This window comes from Salmo salar, chromosome ssa04 (genome assembly GCF_905237065.1).
Source record: "Salmo salar chromosome ssa04, Ssal_v3.1, whole genome shotgun sequence".
Classification (NCBI taxonomy): domain Eukaryota; kingdom Metazoa; phylum Chordata; class Actinopteri; order Salmoniformes; family Salmonidae; genus Salmo; species Salmo salar.
This window is the reverse complement of record NC_059445.1, coordinates 58,847,547-58,863,672: the sequence shown is the minus strand read 5'-3', so window position 1 is coordinate 58,863,672 and position 16,126 is coordinate 58,847,547. Positions and strand designations below refer to the sequence as shown.

The 16,126-nt window shown below is 41.9% G+C and overlaps 1 protein-coding gene across 1 annotated transcript in view; it reads right to left on the bottom strand.

The window, feature by feature from the left end:
* LOC106603485 (G protein-coupled receptor kinase 6-like) overlaps nt 1-13,126 on the bottom strand; it is a 43,090-nt gene extending 29,964 nt beyond the window's left edge. Inside the window, exons 1-2 of the mRNA XM_014197245.2 lie at nt 12,405-13,126; nt 3,091-3,186 (exon numbers count right to left, since the gene is read on the bottom strand). Coding sequence (XP_014052720.1) covers nt 3,091-3,186; nt 12,405-12,456 — 148 coding nt within the window. The 5' untranslated portion in view covers nt 12,457-13,126. The remainder of the gene's footprint in view (nt 1-3,090; nt 3,187-12,404) is intronic.
* Nucleotides 13,127-16,126: the final 3,000 nt, after the last annotated feature.

Here is a 16,126-nt window from a genome sequence, read left to right as displayed (position 1 = left end):
TACCAATAGGGGCCCTTCTTTGCGAGGCATTGGTAAACCTCTGTGGTCTTTGTGGTTGAATCTGTGTTTTAAATTCACTGCTCGACTGAGGGACCTTACAATTATCTGTATGTGTGGGGTACAGAGATGAAGTAGTCATTCAAAAATCATGCTAAACACTATTATTGCACACAGAGTCCATGCACCTTATTATGTGAGTTGCTTTTACTCCTGAATTTATCTAGGCTTGCAGTAACAATCCATTTTAAATTCAGGCTATAACACAACAAAATGTGAAAAAGTCAATGGGTGTGAATACTTTCTGAAGGCACTGTATTTGAGTGTGGAGTGCAGCTTTTCCCTCTTGTGTTTGGGACTTTTACTATGAATTTACACTGAACAAAAATATAAACACAACATGTAAAGTGTTGATCCCATGTTTCATGAGCTGAAATTAAAGATCCCAGAAATTTTCCAAACACGAAAAAAAGTTGTGCACCAATTTGTTAACATCCCTGTTAGCGAGCATTTCTCCATTGCCAATATAATCCATCCACCTGACAGGTGTGGCAAGAAGCTGATTAAACAGCATGGTCATTACACAGGTGCACCTTGCGCTTGGGACAATAAAATAATAAAAAGGCCACTCTAAAATGTTCAGTGTTGTCACACAACACAATGCAACAGATGTCTCAAGTTGAGGGAGCGTGCAATTTTGTATTTGTATTTATTAGGGGTCCCCATTAGCTGCTGCCAAAGCATAAAACATCACACATAAAACAAAAGATAAAACAGTACATCATTTAAAATCAAATCTTATTTGTCACATGCACAGAATACAACAGCTGTATACCTAACAGTGAAATGCTTACTTACAAGCCCTTAACCAACAATGCTTTAAGAAGTTAAGAAAATAAATAAAAATAGATAAGTAAAAACTAGAAAATAAAAGTAACAAATAAGTAAGCAGCAGCAGTAAAATAACAAGCGAGGCTATATACAGGGGGTACCAGTACAGAGTCAATGTGCAGGGGCACCGGTTAGTCGAGGTACATATTACCTCAATTAATATGTACATGTAGGTAGAGTTAAAGTGACTATGCATAGATTATAAACAGAGTAGCAGCAGCGTAAAACAGGGGTCTGGGTAGCCCTTTGATTAGCTGTTCAGTAGAAGCTGTTAAGGACATCGACTTGGCGCTCCGGTACCGCTTGCCGTGTGGTAGCAGAGAGAACAGTCTATGACTAGGGTGGCTGGAGTCTTTGACAATTTTTAGGGCCTTCCTCTGACACCGCCTGATATATAGAGGTCCTGGATGGAGGCCGAGCAGTTGCCATACCAGGCAGTGATGCAACCAGTCAGGATGGTCTCGATGGTGCAGCTGTAGAACCTTTTGAGGATCTGAGGACACATGCCAAATCAATTCAGTCTCCTGAGGGGGAATAGGCTTTGTCGTGCCCTCTTCACGACTGTCTTAGTGTGTTCGGAACATGATAGTTTGTTGGTGATGTGGACACTAACGAACTTGAAGCTCTCAACCTGTTCCACTACAGCCCTGTCGCTGACAATGGGGGCGTGCTCGGTCCTCCTTTTCCTGTAGTCCACAATCATCTCCTTTGTCTTGATCACGTTGAGGGAGAGGTTGTTGTACTGGCACCACATGACCAGGTCTCTGACCTCCTCCCTATAGGCTGTCTCATCGTTTTCGGTGATCAGGCTTACCACTGTTGTGTCATCGGCAAACTTGATGGTGTTGGAGTCGTGCCTGGCCATGCAGTCATGAGTGAACAGGGAGTACAGGAGGGGACTGAGCATGCACACCTGAGGGGCCCCTGTGTTAAGGATCAGTGTGGCGGATGTATTGTTCCCTACCCTTACCACCTGGGGGCGGCCCGTCAGGAAGTCCACATCTATAATGCAAAATAATACAAAAGGGCCTGTAGGACCTGCCTTGTTGATAGTGTTGTTAAGAAGGCAGAGCAGTGATTTCCTATGGACATACTTCTCCCCATCTTAACTACTGTTAAATCAATATGTTTTGACCATGACCGTTTACAATCCAGGGTTACTCCAAACAGTTTAGTCACCTCAACTTGCTCAATTTCCACATTCATTACAAGATTTAGTTGAGGTTTAGTGAATTATTTGTCCCAAATACCAATGCGTTTAGTTTTTGAAACATTTAGGACTAACTTATTCCTTTCCACCCATTCAGAAACTAACTTCAGGTCTTTGTTAAGTGTTGCAGTCACTTCAGTTGCATGCTGACTGCAGGAATGTCCACCAGAGCTGTTGCATTTCTTTACCATAAGCCGCCTCCAACATCTTTTTAGAGAACTTGGCAGTATGTCCAAGAGGCCTCACAACCGCAGACCACATGTATGGCGTTGTTTGGGCGAGTGGTTTTCTGATGTCAACGCTGTGAACAGTGAGTCCCATGGTGGCGGCAGGGTTATGGTATGGGCAGGCATAAACTACAGACAAGGAACAAAATTGCATTTTATCGATGGCAATTTGTATGCACAGAGATACCGTGACGAGATCCTGAGGCCCATTGTGGTGCCTTTCATTCGCCGCTATCACCTCTTGTTTTAGAATGATAATGCACAGCCCCATGTCGCAAGGATTTGTACACAATTTCTAGAAGCTGAAAATGTCCCAGTTCGTCCATGGCCTGCACACTCACCAGACATGTCACCCACTGAGCAAGTTTGGGATGCTCTCGATTGGTGTGTATGACAGCTGGTTCCAGTTCCCGCCAATATCCAGCAACTTCGCACAACCATTGAAGAGTGGGACAACATTCCACATGTCACAATCAACAGCCTGATCAACTCTATGCGAAGGAGATGTGTTGGCTGCATGAGGCAAATGGTGGTCACACAAGATACTGACCGGTTTTCTGATCCATGCCCCTTCCTTTTTTAAGATGCATATCTGTATTCCCAGTCATGTGAAATCCATAGATTAGGGCCTAATGAATTTATTTCAATTGACTGATTTCCTTATATGAACTGTAACTCAGTAAAATCGTTGCATGTTGCGTTTATATTTTTGTTCAGTATATCTATCAATGGGCTAGCAAGTAGAGGAGAGGAGAGGAAGCGTACCTGTAGTTTGCCGGAGCTCCTCACACAGGCTGATGTGGGGAAACTGAAGCATCTGTTTCCATTTCTTGCTTTTTCCTTTTCTGTTTCCACCACCTCCTGCAAAAGAACAGTGGTTGATTAATCAAACAAAGGAAAAATATAACACATGGGAAAACACTAAGTAGCCTTGAGCGGCCCATAAAAATACATACAGCCCCTAAAAACAAACAAAAAGTGCTGTTGTAGATTCGTCAAGATAAAGCAGAGGGTCAGGGTCATTAATATAATGGCTGTCCTGGAGTGTGTGTCAAGAAGACAGAGAGGTTATTAATTTGTAGACATAGAAAAAGCAAAGTTACTGTATTTTAGTCTACCTCTTTAATTCAAATAAAATTGTATTGGTCGTGTACACATATTATGCAGATGTGATCGTGGGTTTAGAGAAATGCTTCTGTTCCTAGCTCCAACAATGCAGTAACATCTAACAATACACGCAAATCCAAAGAATTTAAAGAAAGGAACTAAGAAATATAGAAATATTAGAACGAGCAATGTCAGAGTCCAGAATATAAATATATATGTATATGATGATGTGCATAGACATTATGGACAATATATTAATATAAAAGTTGTGTACTGCAGTAGTTATAGGATGAGCCTTGACTAGAATACAATATACAATATACATACGAAGTGTATAAAACAGTATGTAAACATTATTAAAATGACCAGTGTTCAATGATTATGTACATAGGGCAGCAATCACTAAGGTGCAGGGTTGAGTAACCGGGTGGTAGCCGGCTTGTAACAGTGACTAAAGTTCAGGGCAGGGTACTGAGCAGAGGCTGGCTAGTGGTGACTATTTAACAGTCTGATGGCCTGGAGATAGACGCTGTTTTTCAGTGTCTCGGTTCCAACTTTGATACACCTATACTGTCTCCGCTTTCTAGATGGCAGCAGGATGAACAGGCTGTGGCTTGGGTGGCTGAGGTCTTTGATTATCTTTTTGGCCTTCCTGTGACACTGTGTGCTGTAGATGTCCTGGAGGGTTTGTGAGGGCCTTAGAGGCCAAGCCTCCTGAGGTTGAAGAGGCACTGTTGTGCCTTTTTCACCACACTTTCCGTGTGGATGGACCATTTCAGGTTGTCAGTGATGTGCACGCCGAAGAATTTGAAGATTTTCACCTTCTCCACTGCGTGTGGATGGGGGCGTGCTGTTTCGTCGTTGTTGGTAATCAGGCCTACCATTGTTGTGTCATCTGCAAACTTGATTACTGAGTTGGAGACGTGTGTGGCAACACAGTATTGGGTGAACAGGGAGTAGAGGAGGGGGCTGAGCACGTACCCTTGGGCCTCAGGATCTCATCATGGTATTTCTGTGCATTCAAATTGCCACCGATAAAATGCAATTGTGTTTGTTGTCTATAGCTTATGCCTGCCCATACAGTGAGGGAAAAAAGTATTTGATCCCCTGCTGATTTTGTATGTTTGCCCACTGACAAAGAAATGATCAGTCTATAATTTTAATGGTAGGTTTATATGAACAGTGAGAGACAGAATAACAACAAAAAAATCCAGAAAAACGCATGTCAAAAATGTTATAAAATGATTTGCATTTTAATGTGGGAAATAAGTATTTGACCCCTCTGCAAAACATGACTTAGTACTTGGTGGCAAACTCTTGTTGGCAATCACAGAGGTAAGACATTTCTTGTAGTTGGCCACCAGGTTTGCACACATCTCAGGAGGGATTTTGTCCCACTCCTCTTTGCAGATCTTCTCCAAGTCATTAAGGTTTCGAGGCTGACGTTTGGCAACTCGAACCTTCAGCTCCCTCCACTTATTTTCTATGGGATTAAGGTCTGGAGACTGGCTAGGCCACTCCAGGACCTTAATGTGCTTCTTCTTGAGCCACTCCTTTGTTGCCTTGGCCGTGTGTTTTGGGTCATTGTCATGCTGGAATACCCATCCACGACCCATTTTCAATGCCCTGGCTGAGGGAAGGAGGTTCTCACCCAAGATTTGACGGTACATGGCCCGTCCATCGTCCCTTTGATGGGGTGAAGTTGTCCTGTCCCCTTAGCAGAAAAACACCCCCAAAGCATAATGTCTCCACCTCCATGTTTGACGGTGGGGATGGTGTTCTTGGGGTCATAGGAAGCATTCCACCTTCTCCAAACACGGCGAGTTGAGTTGATGCCAAAGAGCTCCATTTTGGTCTCATCTGACCACAACACTTTCACCCAGTTGTCCTCTGAATCATTCAGATGTTTATTGGCAAACTTCAGACGGGCATGTATATGTGCTTTCTTGAGCAGGGGGACCTTGCGGGCACTGCAGGATTTCAGTCCTTCACAGCGTAGTGTGTTACAAATTGTTTTCTTGTTGACTATGGTCCCAGCTGCCTTGAGATCATTGACAAGATCCTCCCGTGTAGTTCTGAGCTGATTCCTCACCGTTCTCATGATCATTGCAACTCCACGAGGTGAGATCTTGCATGGAGCCCCAGGCCGAGGGAGATTGACAGTTCTTTTGTGTTTCTTCCATTTGCAAATAATCGCACCAACTGTTGTCACCTTCTCACCAAGCTGCTTGGCGATGGACTTGTAGCCCATTCCAGCCTTGAGTAGGTCAACAATCTTGTCCCTGACATCCTTGGAGAGCTCTCTGGTCTTGGCCATGGTGGAGAGTTTGGAATCTGATTGATTGCTTCTGTGGACAGGTGTCTTTTATACAGGTAACGAGCTGAGATTAGGAGCACTCCCTTTAAGAGTGTGCTCCTAATCTCAGCTCATTACCTGTATAAAAGACACCTGGGAGCCAGAAATCTTTCTGATTGAGAGGGGGTCAAATACTTATTTCCCTCATTAAAATGCTAATCAATTTATAACATTTTTGACATGCGTTTTTCTAGATTTTTTGTTGTTATTCTGTCTCTCACTGTTCAAATAAACCTACCATTAACATTATAGACTGATCATTTCTTTGTCAGTGGGCAAACGTACAATATCAGCAGAGGATCAAATACTTTTTTCCCCTCACTATACACTCACTGTACACTCTGTAGTGCCTTGCGGTCGGAGGTCGAGCAATTGCCGTACCAGGCAGTGACGCAACCAGTCAGGATGCTCTCGATGATGCAGCTGTAGAACCTTTTGAGGATCTCAGGACACATGCCAAATCTTTTTAGTTTCCTGAGGTGGAAGAGGCTTAGTCGTGCCCTCTTCACGACTGTCTTGGTGTGTTTGGACCATTCTAGTTTGTTGGTGATGTGGACACCAAGGAACTTGAAGCTCTCAACCTGCTCCACTACAGCCCCGTCGATGAGAATGGGGGTGTGCTCGGCCCTCCTTTTCCTGTAGTCCACAATATTCTCCTTAGTCTTGGTTACGTTGAGAGACAGGTTGTTATTCTGACCTCCTCCATATAGGCTGTCTCGTTGTTGTGTCTGTTGTGTCATCTGCAAACTTAATGATGGTGTTGGAGTCATGCCTGGCCATGCAGTTGTGGGTGAACAGGGAGTACAGCAGGGGACTGAGCACGCACCCCTGGGGGGCTCCAGTGTTGAGGATCAGTGTGGCAGAAGTGATGCTACCTGCCCTCACCACCTTGGGGCAGCCCGTCAGGAAGTCCAGGATCCAGTTGCAGAGGGAGTCCCAGGATCCTTAGCTTAGTGATGAGCTTTGAGGGTACTATGGTGTTGAACGCTGAGCTGTAGTCAATGAATAGCATTCTCACATAAGTGTTCCTTTTGTCCAGGTGGGAAAGGGCAGTGTGGAGTGCAGTAGAGATTGCATCATCTGTGGATCTGTTTGGGCGGTATGCAAATTGGAGTGGGTCTAGGGTTTCTGGGATAATGGTGTTGATGTGAGCCATTACCAGCCTTTCAAAGCACTTCATGGCTACGGACATGAGTGCTACGGGTCTGTAGTCATTTAGGCAGATTGCCTTTGTGTTCTTGGGCACAAGGACTATGGTGGTCTGCTTGAAACATGTTGATATTACAGACTCAAATCAGGGACATGTTGAAAATGTCAGTAAAGACACCTGCCAGTTGGTCAGCACATGCCCGGAGCACACGTCCTGGTAATCTGTCTGGCCCCGCAGCCTTGTGTATGTTGACCTGTTTAAAGGTCTTACTCACGTCGGCTAAGGAGAGTGTGATCACACAGTCGTCCGGAACAGCTGATGCTCTCATGCATGCCTCAGTGTTGCTTGCCTTGAAGCGAGCATAGAAGTGATTTAGCTCATCTGGTAGGCTCGTGTCACTGGGCAGCTTGTGGCTTTGCTTCCCTTCGTAGTCTGTAATAGTTTGCAAGCCCTACCACATAAGACGAGCATCGGAGCCGGCGTAGTATGATTCAATCTTAGCCCTGTATTGACGCTTTGCCTGTTTGATGGTTCGTCGCAGGGCATAGCAGGATTTCTTGTAAGCAAACGGGTTAGAGTCCCGCACCTTGAAAGCGGCAGCTCTACCCTTTAGCTCAGTGCGAATGTTGCCTGTAATCCATGGCTTCTGGTTGGGGTATGTACGTACAGTCACCGTGGGGACGACGTCCTCGATGCACTTATTGATGAAGCCAGTGACTGATGTGGTGTACTTCTCAATGCCATCGGAAGAATCCCGGAACATGTTCCAGTCTGTGATAGCAAAACAGTCCTGTAGTTTAGCATCTGCTTCATCTGACCACTTTTTTTATAGACGAGTCACTGGTGCTTCCTGCTTTAATTTTTGCTTGTAAGCAGGAATCAGGAGGATAGAGTTGTGGTCGGATTTACCAAATAGAGGGCGAGGGAGAGCTCTGTGTGTGGAGTACAGGTGTGATCTAGAATTTTTTTCCCTCTGGTTGCAAATTTAACATGTTGATAGAAATTTGGTAGAACTGATTTAAGTTTCATTGCATTAAAGCCTCCGGCCACTAGGAGCGCCGCCTCTGGGTGAGTGGTTTGCTTATTATCCGGTTTGCTTAATTCCTTATACAGCTGACTGAGTGTGTTCTTAGTGCCAGCATCTGTCTGTGTTGGTAAATAAACAGCCACGAAAAGTATAGCTGAAAACTCTCTAGACAAGTAGTGTGGCCTGCATTCTATCACAATATTCTCTACTTCAGGCGAGCAAGAAGTCTAGAGACTTCCTTAGATTTCGTGCCCCAGCTGTTGTTTACAAATATGCACAGACCCCCCCCCCAGAGTTTGTTGTTCTATCTTGCCGGTGCAGTGTATATCCAGCTATCTGAATATTCATGTTGTCATTCAGCCACAATTCCTTGAAACATAGGATATTACAGTTTTTGATGTCCCGTTGGTAGGATATTCGTGATTGTACCTCGTCTAATTTATTGTCCAATGATTGCATGTTGGCGAGTAATATTGACGGTAACGGCAGCTTTCCCACTCGCCTTCTGCGGGTCCTAACGAGGCTTCCCGCTCTGTGTCCCCTGTACCTGCGTTTCTTCCTCTTGCAAATAACGGGGATGTTGGCCCTGTCGGGTGTTTGGAGAATGTCCTGTGCCTCTTGCTTGTTGAAGAAAAAAATCTTTGTCTAATCCGAGGTGAGTGATCGCTGTCCTGATATCCAGAAGCTCTTTTTGTGCCGTAAGATACGGTTGCAGAAACATTAAGTACAAAATAAGTTACAAATAACACGAAAAAACCCCGCATAATAGCACAATTGGTTGGGCACCCGTAAAACTGCTGCCATTTCTTCCGTCGCCATTTTAATAATAGTGGCCATCGAAGGGGAGCATTTGCCCACTGAAGTCAGTTATGACGCCGAAATGCAGTCAGGTCAAGACCCTGGTGAGGACTATGAGCATGCAGATGAACTTCCCTGAGATGATTTATGACAGTGTAAACCCACAGTTTCATCAGCTGTCCGGGTGGCTGGTCTCAGACGATCCCGCAGGTGAAGAAGCCGATGTGGAGGTCCTGGGCTGGCATGGTTACACGCGGTCTGCGGTTGTGAGGGCAGTTGGACGTACTGCCAAATTCTCTAAAATAACATTGGAGGCGGCATATGGTAGCAAAATTAACATTCAATTCTCTGGCAACAGCTCTGGTGGACATTCCTGCAGTAAGCATGCCAATTGCACACTCCCTCAAAACTTGAGACATCTGTGGCATTGTGTTATGTGACAAAACTGTACATTTTAAAGTGGCCTTTTATTGTCCCCAGCACAAGGTCCATCTGTGTAATGATCATGCGGTTTAATCAGCATCTTCATATGCCACACCTGTCAGATGAATGGATTATCTTGGTAAAGGAGAAATTCTCACTGACAGTGATATAAACAAATTTGTGCACAACATCTTAGAGAAATAAGCTTTTTGTGTGTATGGAACATTTCTGGGATCTTTTATGTCAGCTCATGAAACATGGGGCCAACACCTTACATGTTGCATTTATATTTTTGTTCAGTATAGTTAACAAACAAATTGGCTAGCAGAATAGGCCTAGGCCTGCTACCTATGCTGTAAAGTTGCCCATCTTGGTTGGGTGGTGAAACCAACTCTATAAGTGGCATGTGCATGAACTGGATGCCATGCCCAGTAACATTTGCTATTCAAATAGTGGTTGGAAGTGAACATATTGACAGTATGTCTGGCTAACAATGTTTTATCACAATGGGAAGTGGACAAGATGCAAATGAGACGCTGAGCACATTGTTTATGCCTGGCAAAGAGATGTACAAGTATGACAAATGACCAATGAGAGATATATATCATATATCTCTCATTGGTCATTTGTCATACTTGTACATAGAACTTGTACTAGAAAACGAACTTGTGTTGAAGCCCCTGTGCCTCAATCTTGACAATTCCACACTATTGTAAAAAATACTTTGGAAGCTATAGAACATCATTTATTAATGTCTAGATTTGTTTTTGCCACATGTATTCCATTACAAACACCTTTAATGCATACTATTAAATTATATTATGTGAGCTAAACATAAAAATAAAAAATATATATAAAAACATATTCCTGAAAGTATAATTTTACTAATGTTACTGTCCCTAATACAACAAGAAAATAATTAAATACATATAATTTTGTCTTTGAAACATCGAATTCCATTCATTCCTATGGAGGACTGCTTCTACTGGGGAGTACCAATATGACCGACACGTGGCTTAAAAGCCTCTCAAATGACAAATATATAGCATAAGCAATCCAGGGTTTATATACTGTACATCACTGCAAATGACAGTGTACAGTCTGTTATCACTAACTTAGTATTGTTCGATGGAGACATACTCACTGGTGTTGAAAGAATGAGATTACATCCTGCATTAGTGCAAATACAAAGATAGACAAACCATATGGAAATCATAGCGCAAATCAGAGAAAGAGACAGCCTCTTATTCTTTCACTCTGCCACTGTTTTCCATCTTGAACTGTTGTTTGTGAGAGAAAGTATTAATGCATTATTACTATTTGATAATAACAGAATTACAGTGTTATTACCACCACCAACAAGAGTGGAAACAAATTAGAGGTGCTTCTACTAGAACACCGCATTGGGTTGAAGCAGATACAATAATACTGATTTGCAGTAATAAGTAGACTATTATTCTGTGGATTTGATCGTACCACTTCACCTGGCTACCGAGTAGGGTTTAGTCTCTCAGAGATATTATTTGATAATTTACAATTAATTGGTTCCTTTTTCACATTTTCCTGCAAAGCACACCCTCTTTTGTGCCTGATAAATGTAATAAGACTGGCACTCTGAAGAGATTTTAAGTTGAACTTAGGGTTGACATGTCCTACATCCAAATATAATAACACTTCACAGTGGTATTTAATGTGGATTTCAATGGCAAACAATGTGACCAGAGAGAGGCGACGCGAAAACAGAAGTCTGTGAATTGTCTATGGCAGATTCAATACTTCTCCTCTATCAAACAAACAGAGGCACTACACTGAGACTAGATAGAGAGTACAGTATTGATCCTAGCAGAGATGACAATACCATTTTGAACACTGTGTTTTGCTGTAGGCTACCTCTGACATACAGTACAATTGTTTTGGTTAGTTTTCCATTACAACGCATTTCACAAATAAACATCTGATTGGTTGATTGGAAATATACATATTTACAGATCAGTATGATGTTATTTGATGATGATACCGATGTTCCCTCTGGGAAAAATAAAAGTTGTTCTAAACTATTCTCTTTTACTGTATATATCCAAAATATGCCATGTGACTGATATGGCCAGAGAGGGGTTCATCAGACTGGGGTCAACCACCCTGTGAATGGAATGAGTCTGTAAACAGTTTGGAGGAAAAACATTCCTAAGTTTTAAAACAAGACCTTTGTTCATTGTGTTAGCACTAATTGATTTAGTATGAAAGAGGTATAACAAATAGATAGATCAAATGTCTTACTTTTGTCCCACATGATAGGCAACTTTTACTGTAGTTAGTTCATTACTGTCATTGCTTCCAATGTATCTGATAGTAGGACCACTATCAGATAATCTGTGACTGGGGGATAAAATGATATATACCGTGTTGCCATTTGTGTTTCAGATGGATACATTATAGGTCTACAGCAATTAGAAAACAATATATCCGGCTTGTTACATTATCTGCAACAGCTAGATACACCAGCTAGAGTCTATAGCGCTGCTTACTCAGTGATCATCTTCATGTTGTTATTTCACAACTTGACATAGGCCTAATATTGACACCCTACCAACACCACTACAATCCGCTAACATGGAGCGCACTGACATACGCTCATTGCCAACTAAAGGTCCACAAATGAATGTCTACTGGCGTTAATTTTGTCTGTGTGTAGCTAGCTCTTCATTGCAAATTGAATGCGGAATTCTATTCAATATGCTGTTTCAACAACGACAGAAGGATGCTGTAGTATAGAAAGCCGTAAAATCTAATGTCACGCAATTTGATTGACAGTCGCATCTTTTCTGTAGCCTACCAATGTCCAAGGTTAAGCTCGGGTAAATATTATGTATTTAGAGAGCATATGGGATGTTAATATAGTTATCTTAACGCTTCAGAGGCTTTGCAAATAATAAAGAGGTGCAGCAATCATTCAGCTCCTATCTCTATGGCCTGCGCTTCCTGGGGGAAACCCCAGGTTCTGAGCTAGTTCTGGCGGTGAAGAGAGAGAATATATATATGTCATTCATCAGACGCTTTTATCCAAACACGACTTACAATAAAACCTGCTGTCGTTTATGTACGGGTGGTGATAGGAATCGAACCCACTACCCTAGCGTTGCAAGCGTCATGCTCTATCAACTGAGCTACGAAGGAGCTGTCAAGCTTGTCATCCGTCCCTGCGCTCCGACATCTCTTACCTTCTCTTGCTTTCAACAGGACGGTGTTGGCCACGATATTCTCGAGCTCCATGTTTTCCTGGGTTGCAGGCACCACAGGCCCAATCTCGTCGCCGGGTTGGCAGTAGTATGTCCTCCCCCACCCCCCCACCCCCAAGGCAGAATATTTTAACCCTGATGTCTCTCCGTACCGTCGTTCGCTCCCGCTCTCCGCCCCGATGGTTGAGCTGCGTCGATTCTAACCCCACCCGCACGTCAACTATTGATGTATTCTGACATCGCAGGATAGTTTTAGTTTTGTCTTCATCATAACCACGCCCCTTTAACACAAATATGGATCAACATTAATATTCACATTCAATTAGTTATTCAAAATGATGACCTAATTTGGCTCTGTTCAGGTAAAAGAGCCGGTATATTTGGTTCCCAAACGGTTCGTCGTTCAAAATGCTTAAAAATCTCCAATGTAAAGACCAAAATGTAGGCTGCCATTATGACCGATCGTGAAATCCGCGTTCAAATACATTTTTACCTGGCCAAATTATTAGATGGCCTGCAAAACAAATATGGTTATTCTTTTACGCAATGAAAAAACATCAGCGTGGACCAGATTGACGTGCTCTCCCCACTTTTTATTTGTACTGCAGTGACGATTCATATGAGGCATTATACGGGTCTATAGCCCGATTGTAAAATGTAATATTAAACTATCAAGTGATAACTCAATGTCGCAGTGGAGCGACTATTGGAAGACTCGAACTGCTCAAGCAACGATAACCGGAAGTGACGACAGCTAAGGGGAGTGGTCGATTGTAAATGCAAACTTCATTTCAAAGTTCTTTGGGAGATTCTTGTGGAGTTCAACTTCATCTGGAAAAATCGTACACATTATATTAGGAAATCTGTTATTATGAACTCATATGAATATGGTGATCTCAATTTTTTTTATTTCCTACTTTGAATAATACTTTTAAGATAAATTGGGCTAAACATTTTTTATAGAATCCAACTTCAATTTGGAATTTCCTCCCTTATTATATCTTCTCCCGTTTTCGTGGCCTCAATGTTATGTTACTCTGTAACTATAACATTGATAAGATTCCTGCAAAATTATCTGCTTTTCATAGACAAGTATTCATAGCGTGGTCGTTAATATATAAACATAATTTTTCCCCGCATAGGTATTTCATTTGGAACAATAAGGACATTTTGTATAGAAACAAGTCTTTATTTTTTAAGAACTGGTTGAATAATCATATCCTGCTGGTGAGTCAACTTTTTAATGTAGAAGGACTGTTACTCAATTATGAGGATTTTTTTTAATCTCGTTACAATATCACTGTAACACCTAGAGAGTTCGCCATAGGCTTTGATGCTATTCCATCTGGAACTCTCATGTTATTTAGAGGTGTAGCCAGACCTTACCTTCTTGACCTACCCTCGCTTGATCCAGTTGACTCTCCAATAGGGAAAATATGTTTCTCTTTGGTCCCTCAGAACAACAGATCTATACGTGCTTTATTTCAAAGGGATATTGTATCCATTCCTTATGTCACAAGTTACTGGAATACATGGGTCACTAAATCTGTTGGGGAAAAAGTCTGGTTATTACCACACAAATACTTGCTTGTTAACAAGGTCAAAGAGGTCTCTTTCAGAATGATCCATAAGTATTTCCCTGCGAATCATTACCTGAAGAAAAAATACATGAACATTGATTGTACTTTTTGTGTTGAGCATCCAGAAACAGTTTCACATTTATTTTGGCATGATCTACATGTAAAACAATTCTGGAAAGGTATTCACAGTTTTATAATTGTTAATATTCTTGATGACTTTTGTTTGTTATGTGAGAATGTGCTGCTCGGTTTCCTTAACCATAATAAAGATAAAGAAAAACAATTTTACCTCACAAATCTAATTGTGCTAATGGCAAAATGTCATATTCATAAATGTAAATTCACTAAAAGAAAACCACTCTTCCGTGTTTTCTATAAGGAATTTGAGCAGTACATTAAGACCATTCTACATTCTAATAAGAAAGCTGTTAAAACAATCAATATGTGTGTTTCTTTTAAGGTCCTTGTGTAATCTGTAATTTGTTCTACCTCCTAGCAAATGTTATCATTGTCTATCTATGTACTTATTGTATGTATACAGACTTTTCTACGTTGGTAATATAAAAAAAAAGATATAAAAAAAATAGAGATTCTTGTGGAGTTACAGAATCTGCGTAAACACACACACACAGTGCAGCATTTGGTGGATTCCAAGTGTAGAAAGAGGCTAGAGTCTAATGGCTTTCGTCGTAATGAGAAGGGGACCAAAACACAGCGTGGTAAGTGCTCATATTTATTCATATAACGAAACACTTAAACAAAACGAAAGCAAAACAGTTCTGTCAGGCAACAGACAACTAAACGGAAAACAACTACACACAAACACAGGTCGGAAAAGGCTGCCTAAGTATGATTCCCAATAAGAGACAACGATAGACAGCTGCCTCCGATTGGAAACCATACCTGGCCAAAACATAGAAATATAATGACATAGAATGCCCACCCCACACCCTGACCTAACAAAATAGAGAAATAAACCGTCTCTCTCAGGTCAGGGCGTGACATAGAGAGGCCAAATTATGTGCAGTTGAAGTCGTAAGTTTACATACACTTAGGTTGGAGTCATTAAAACTCGTTTTTCAACCACTCCACAAATTTCTTGTTAACAAACTATAGTTTTGGCAAGTCGGTTAGGACATCTACTTTGTGCATGACACAAGTAATTTTTCCAACAATTGTTTACAGACATATTATTTCACTTATTATTCACTGTATCACAATTCCAGTGGGTCAGAAGTTTACATACACTAAGTTGACTGTGCCTTAAAACAGCTTGGAAAATTCGAGAAAATGTTATGGCTTTAGAAGCTTCTGATAAGCTAATTGACATAATTTGAGTCAATTGGAGGTGTACCTGTGGATGTATTTCAAGGCCTACCTTCAAACAGTGCCTCTTTGCTTGACATCATGGGAAAATCAAAAGAAATCAGCCAAGACATCAGAAAGAAAATTGTAGACCTCCACAAGTCTGGTTCATCCTTGGGAGCAATTTCCAAACATCCGACGGTACCACGTTCATCTGTACAAACAATAGTACGCAAGTATAAACACCATGGGACCACACAGCCGTCATACCACTCAGGAAGGGGACACGTTCCGTCTCCTAGAGATGAACGTACTTTGGTGCGAAAAGTGCAAATCAATCCCAGAACAACAGCAAAGGACCTTGTGAAGATGCTGGAGGAAACAGGTACAAAAGTATCTATATCCACAGTAAAACGACATAACCTGAAAGGCCGCTCAGCAAGGAAGAAGCCACTGCTCCAAAACCGCCATAAAAAAGCCAGACTATGGTTTGCAACTGCACATGGGGACAAAGATCATACTTTTTGGAGAAATGTCCTCTGATCTGATGAAACAAAAATTGAGCTGTTTGGCCATAATGACCATCGTTATGTTTGAAGGAAAAAGGGGGAGGCTTGCAAGCCAAAGAACACCCTCCCAACCGTGAAGCACGGGGGTGGCAGCATCATGTTGTGGAGGTGCTTTGCTGCAGGATGGACTGGTGCACTTCACAAAATAGATGGCATCATGAGGCAAGAAAATGATGTGGATATATTGAATCAACATCTCAAGACATCAGTCAGGAAGTTAAAGCTTGGTCGCAAATGGGTCTTCCAAATG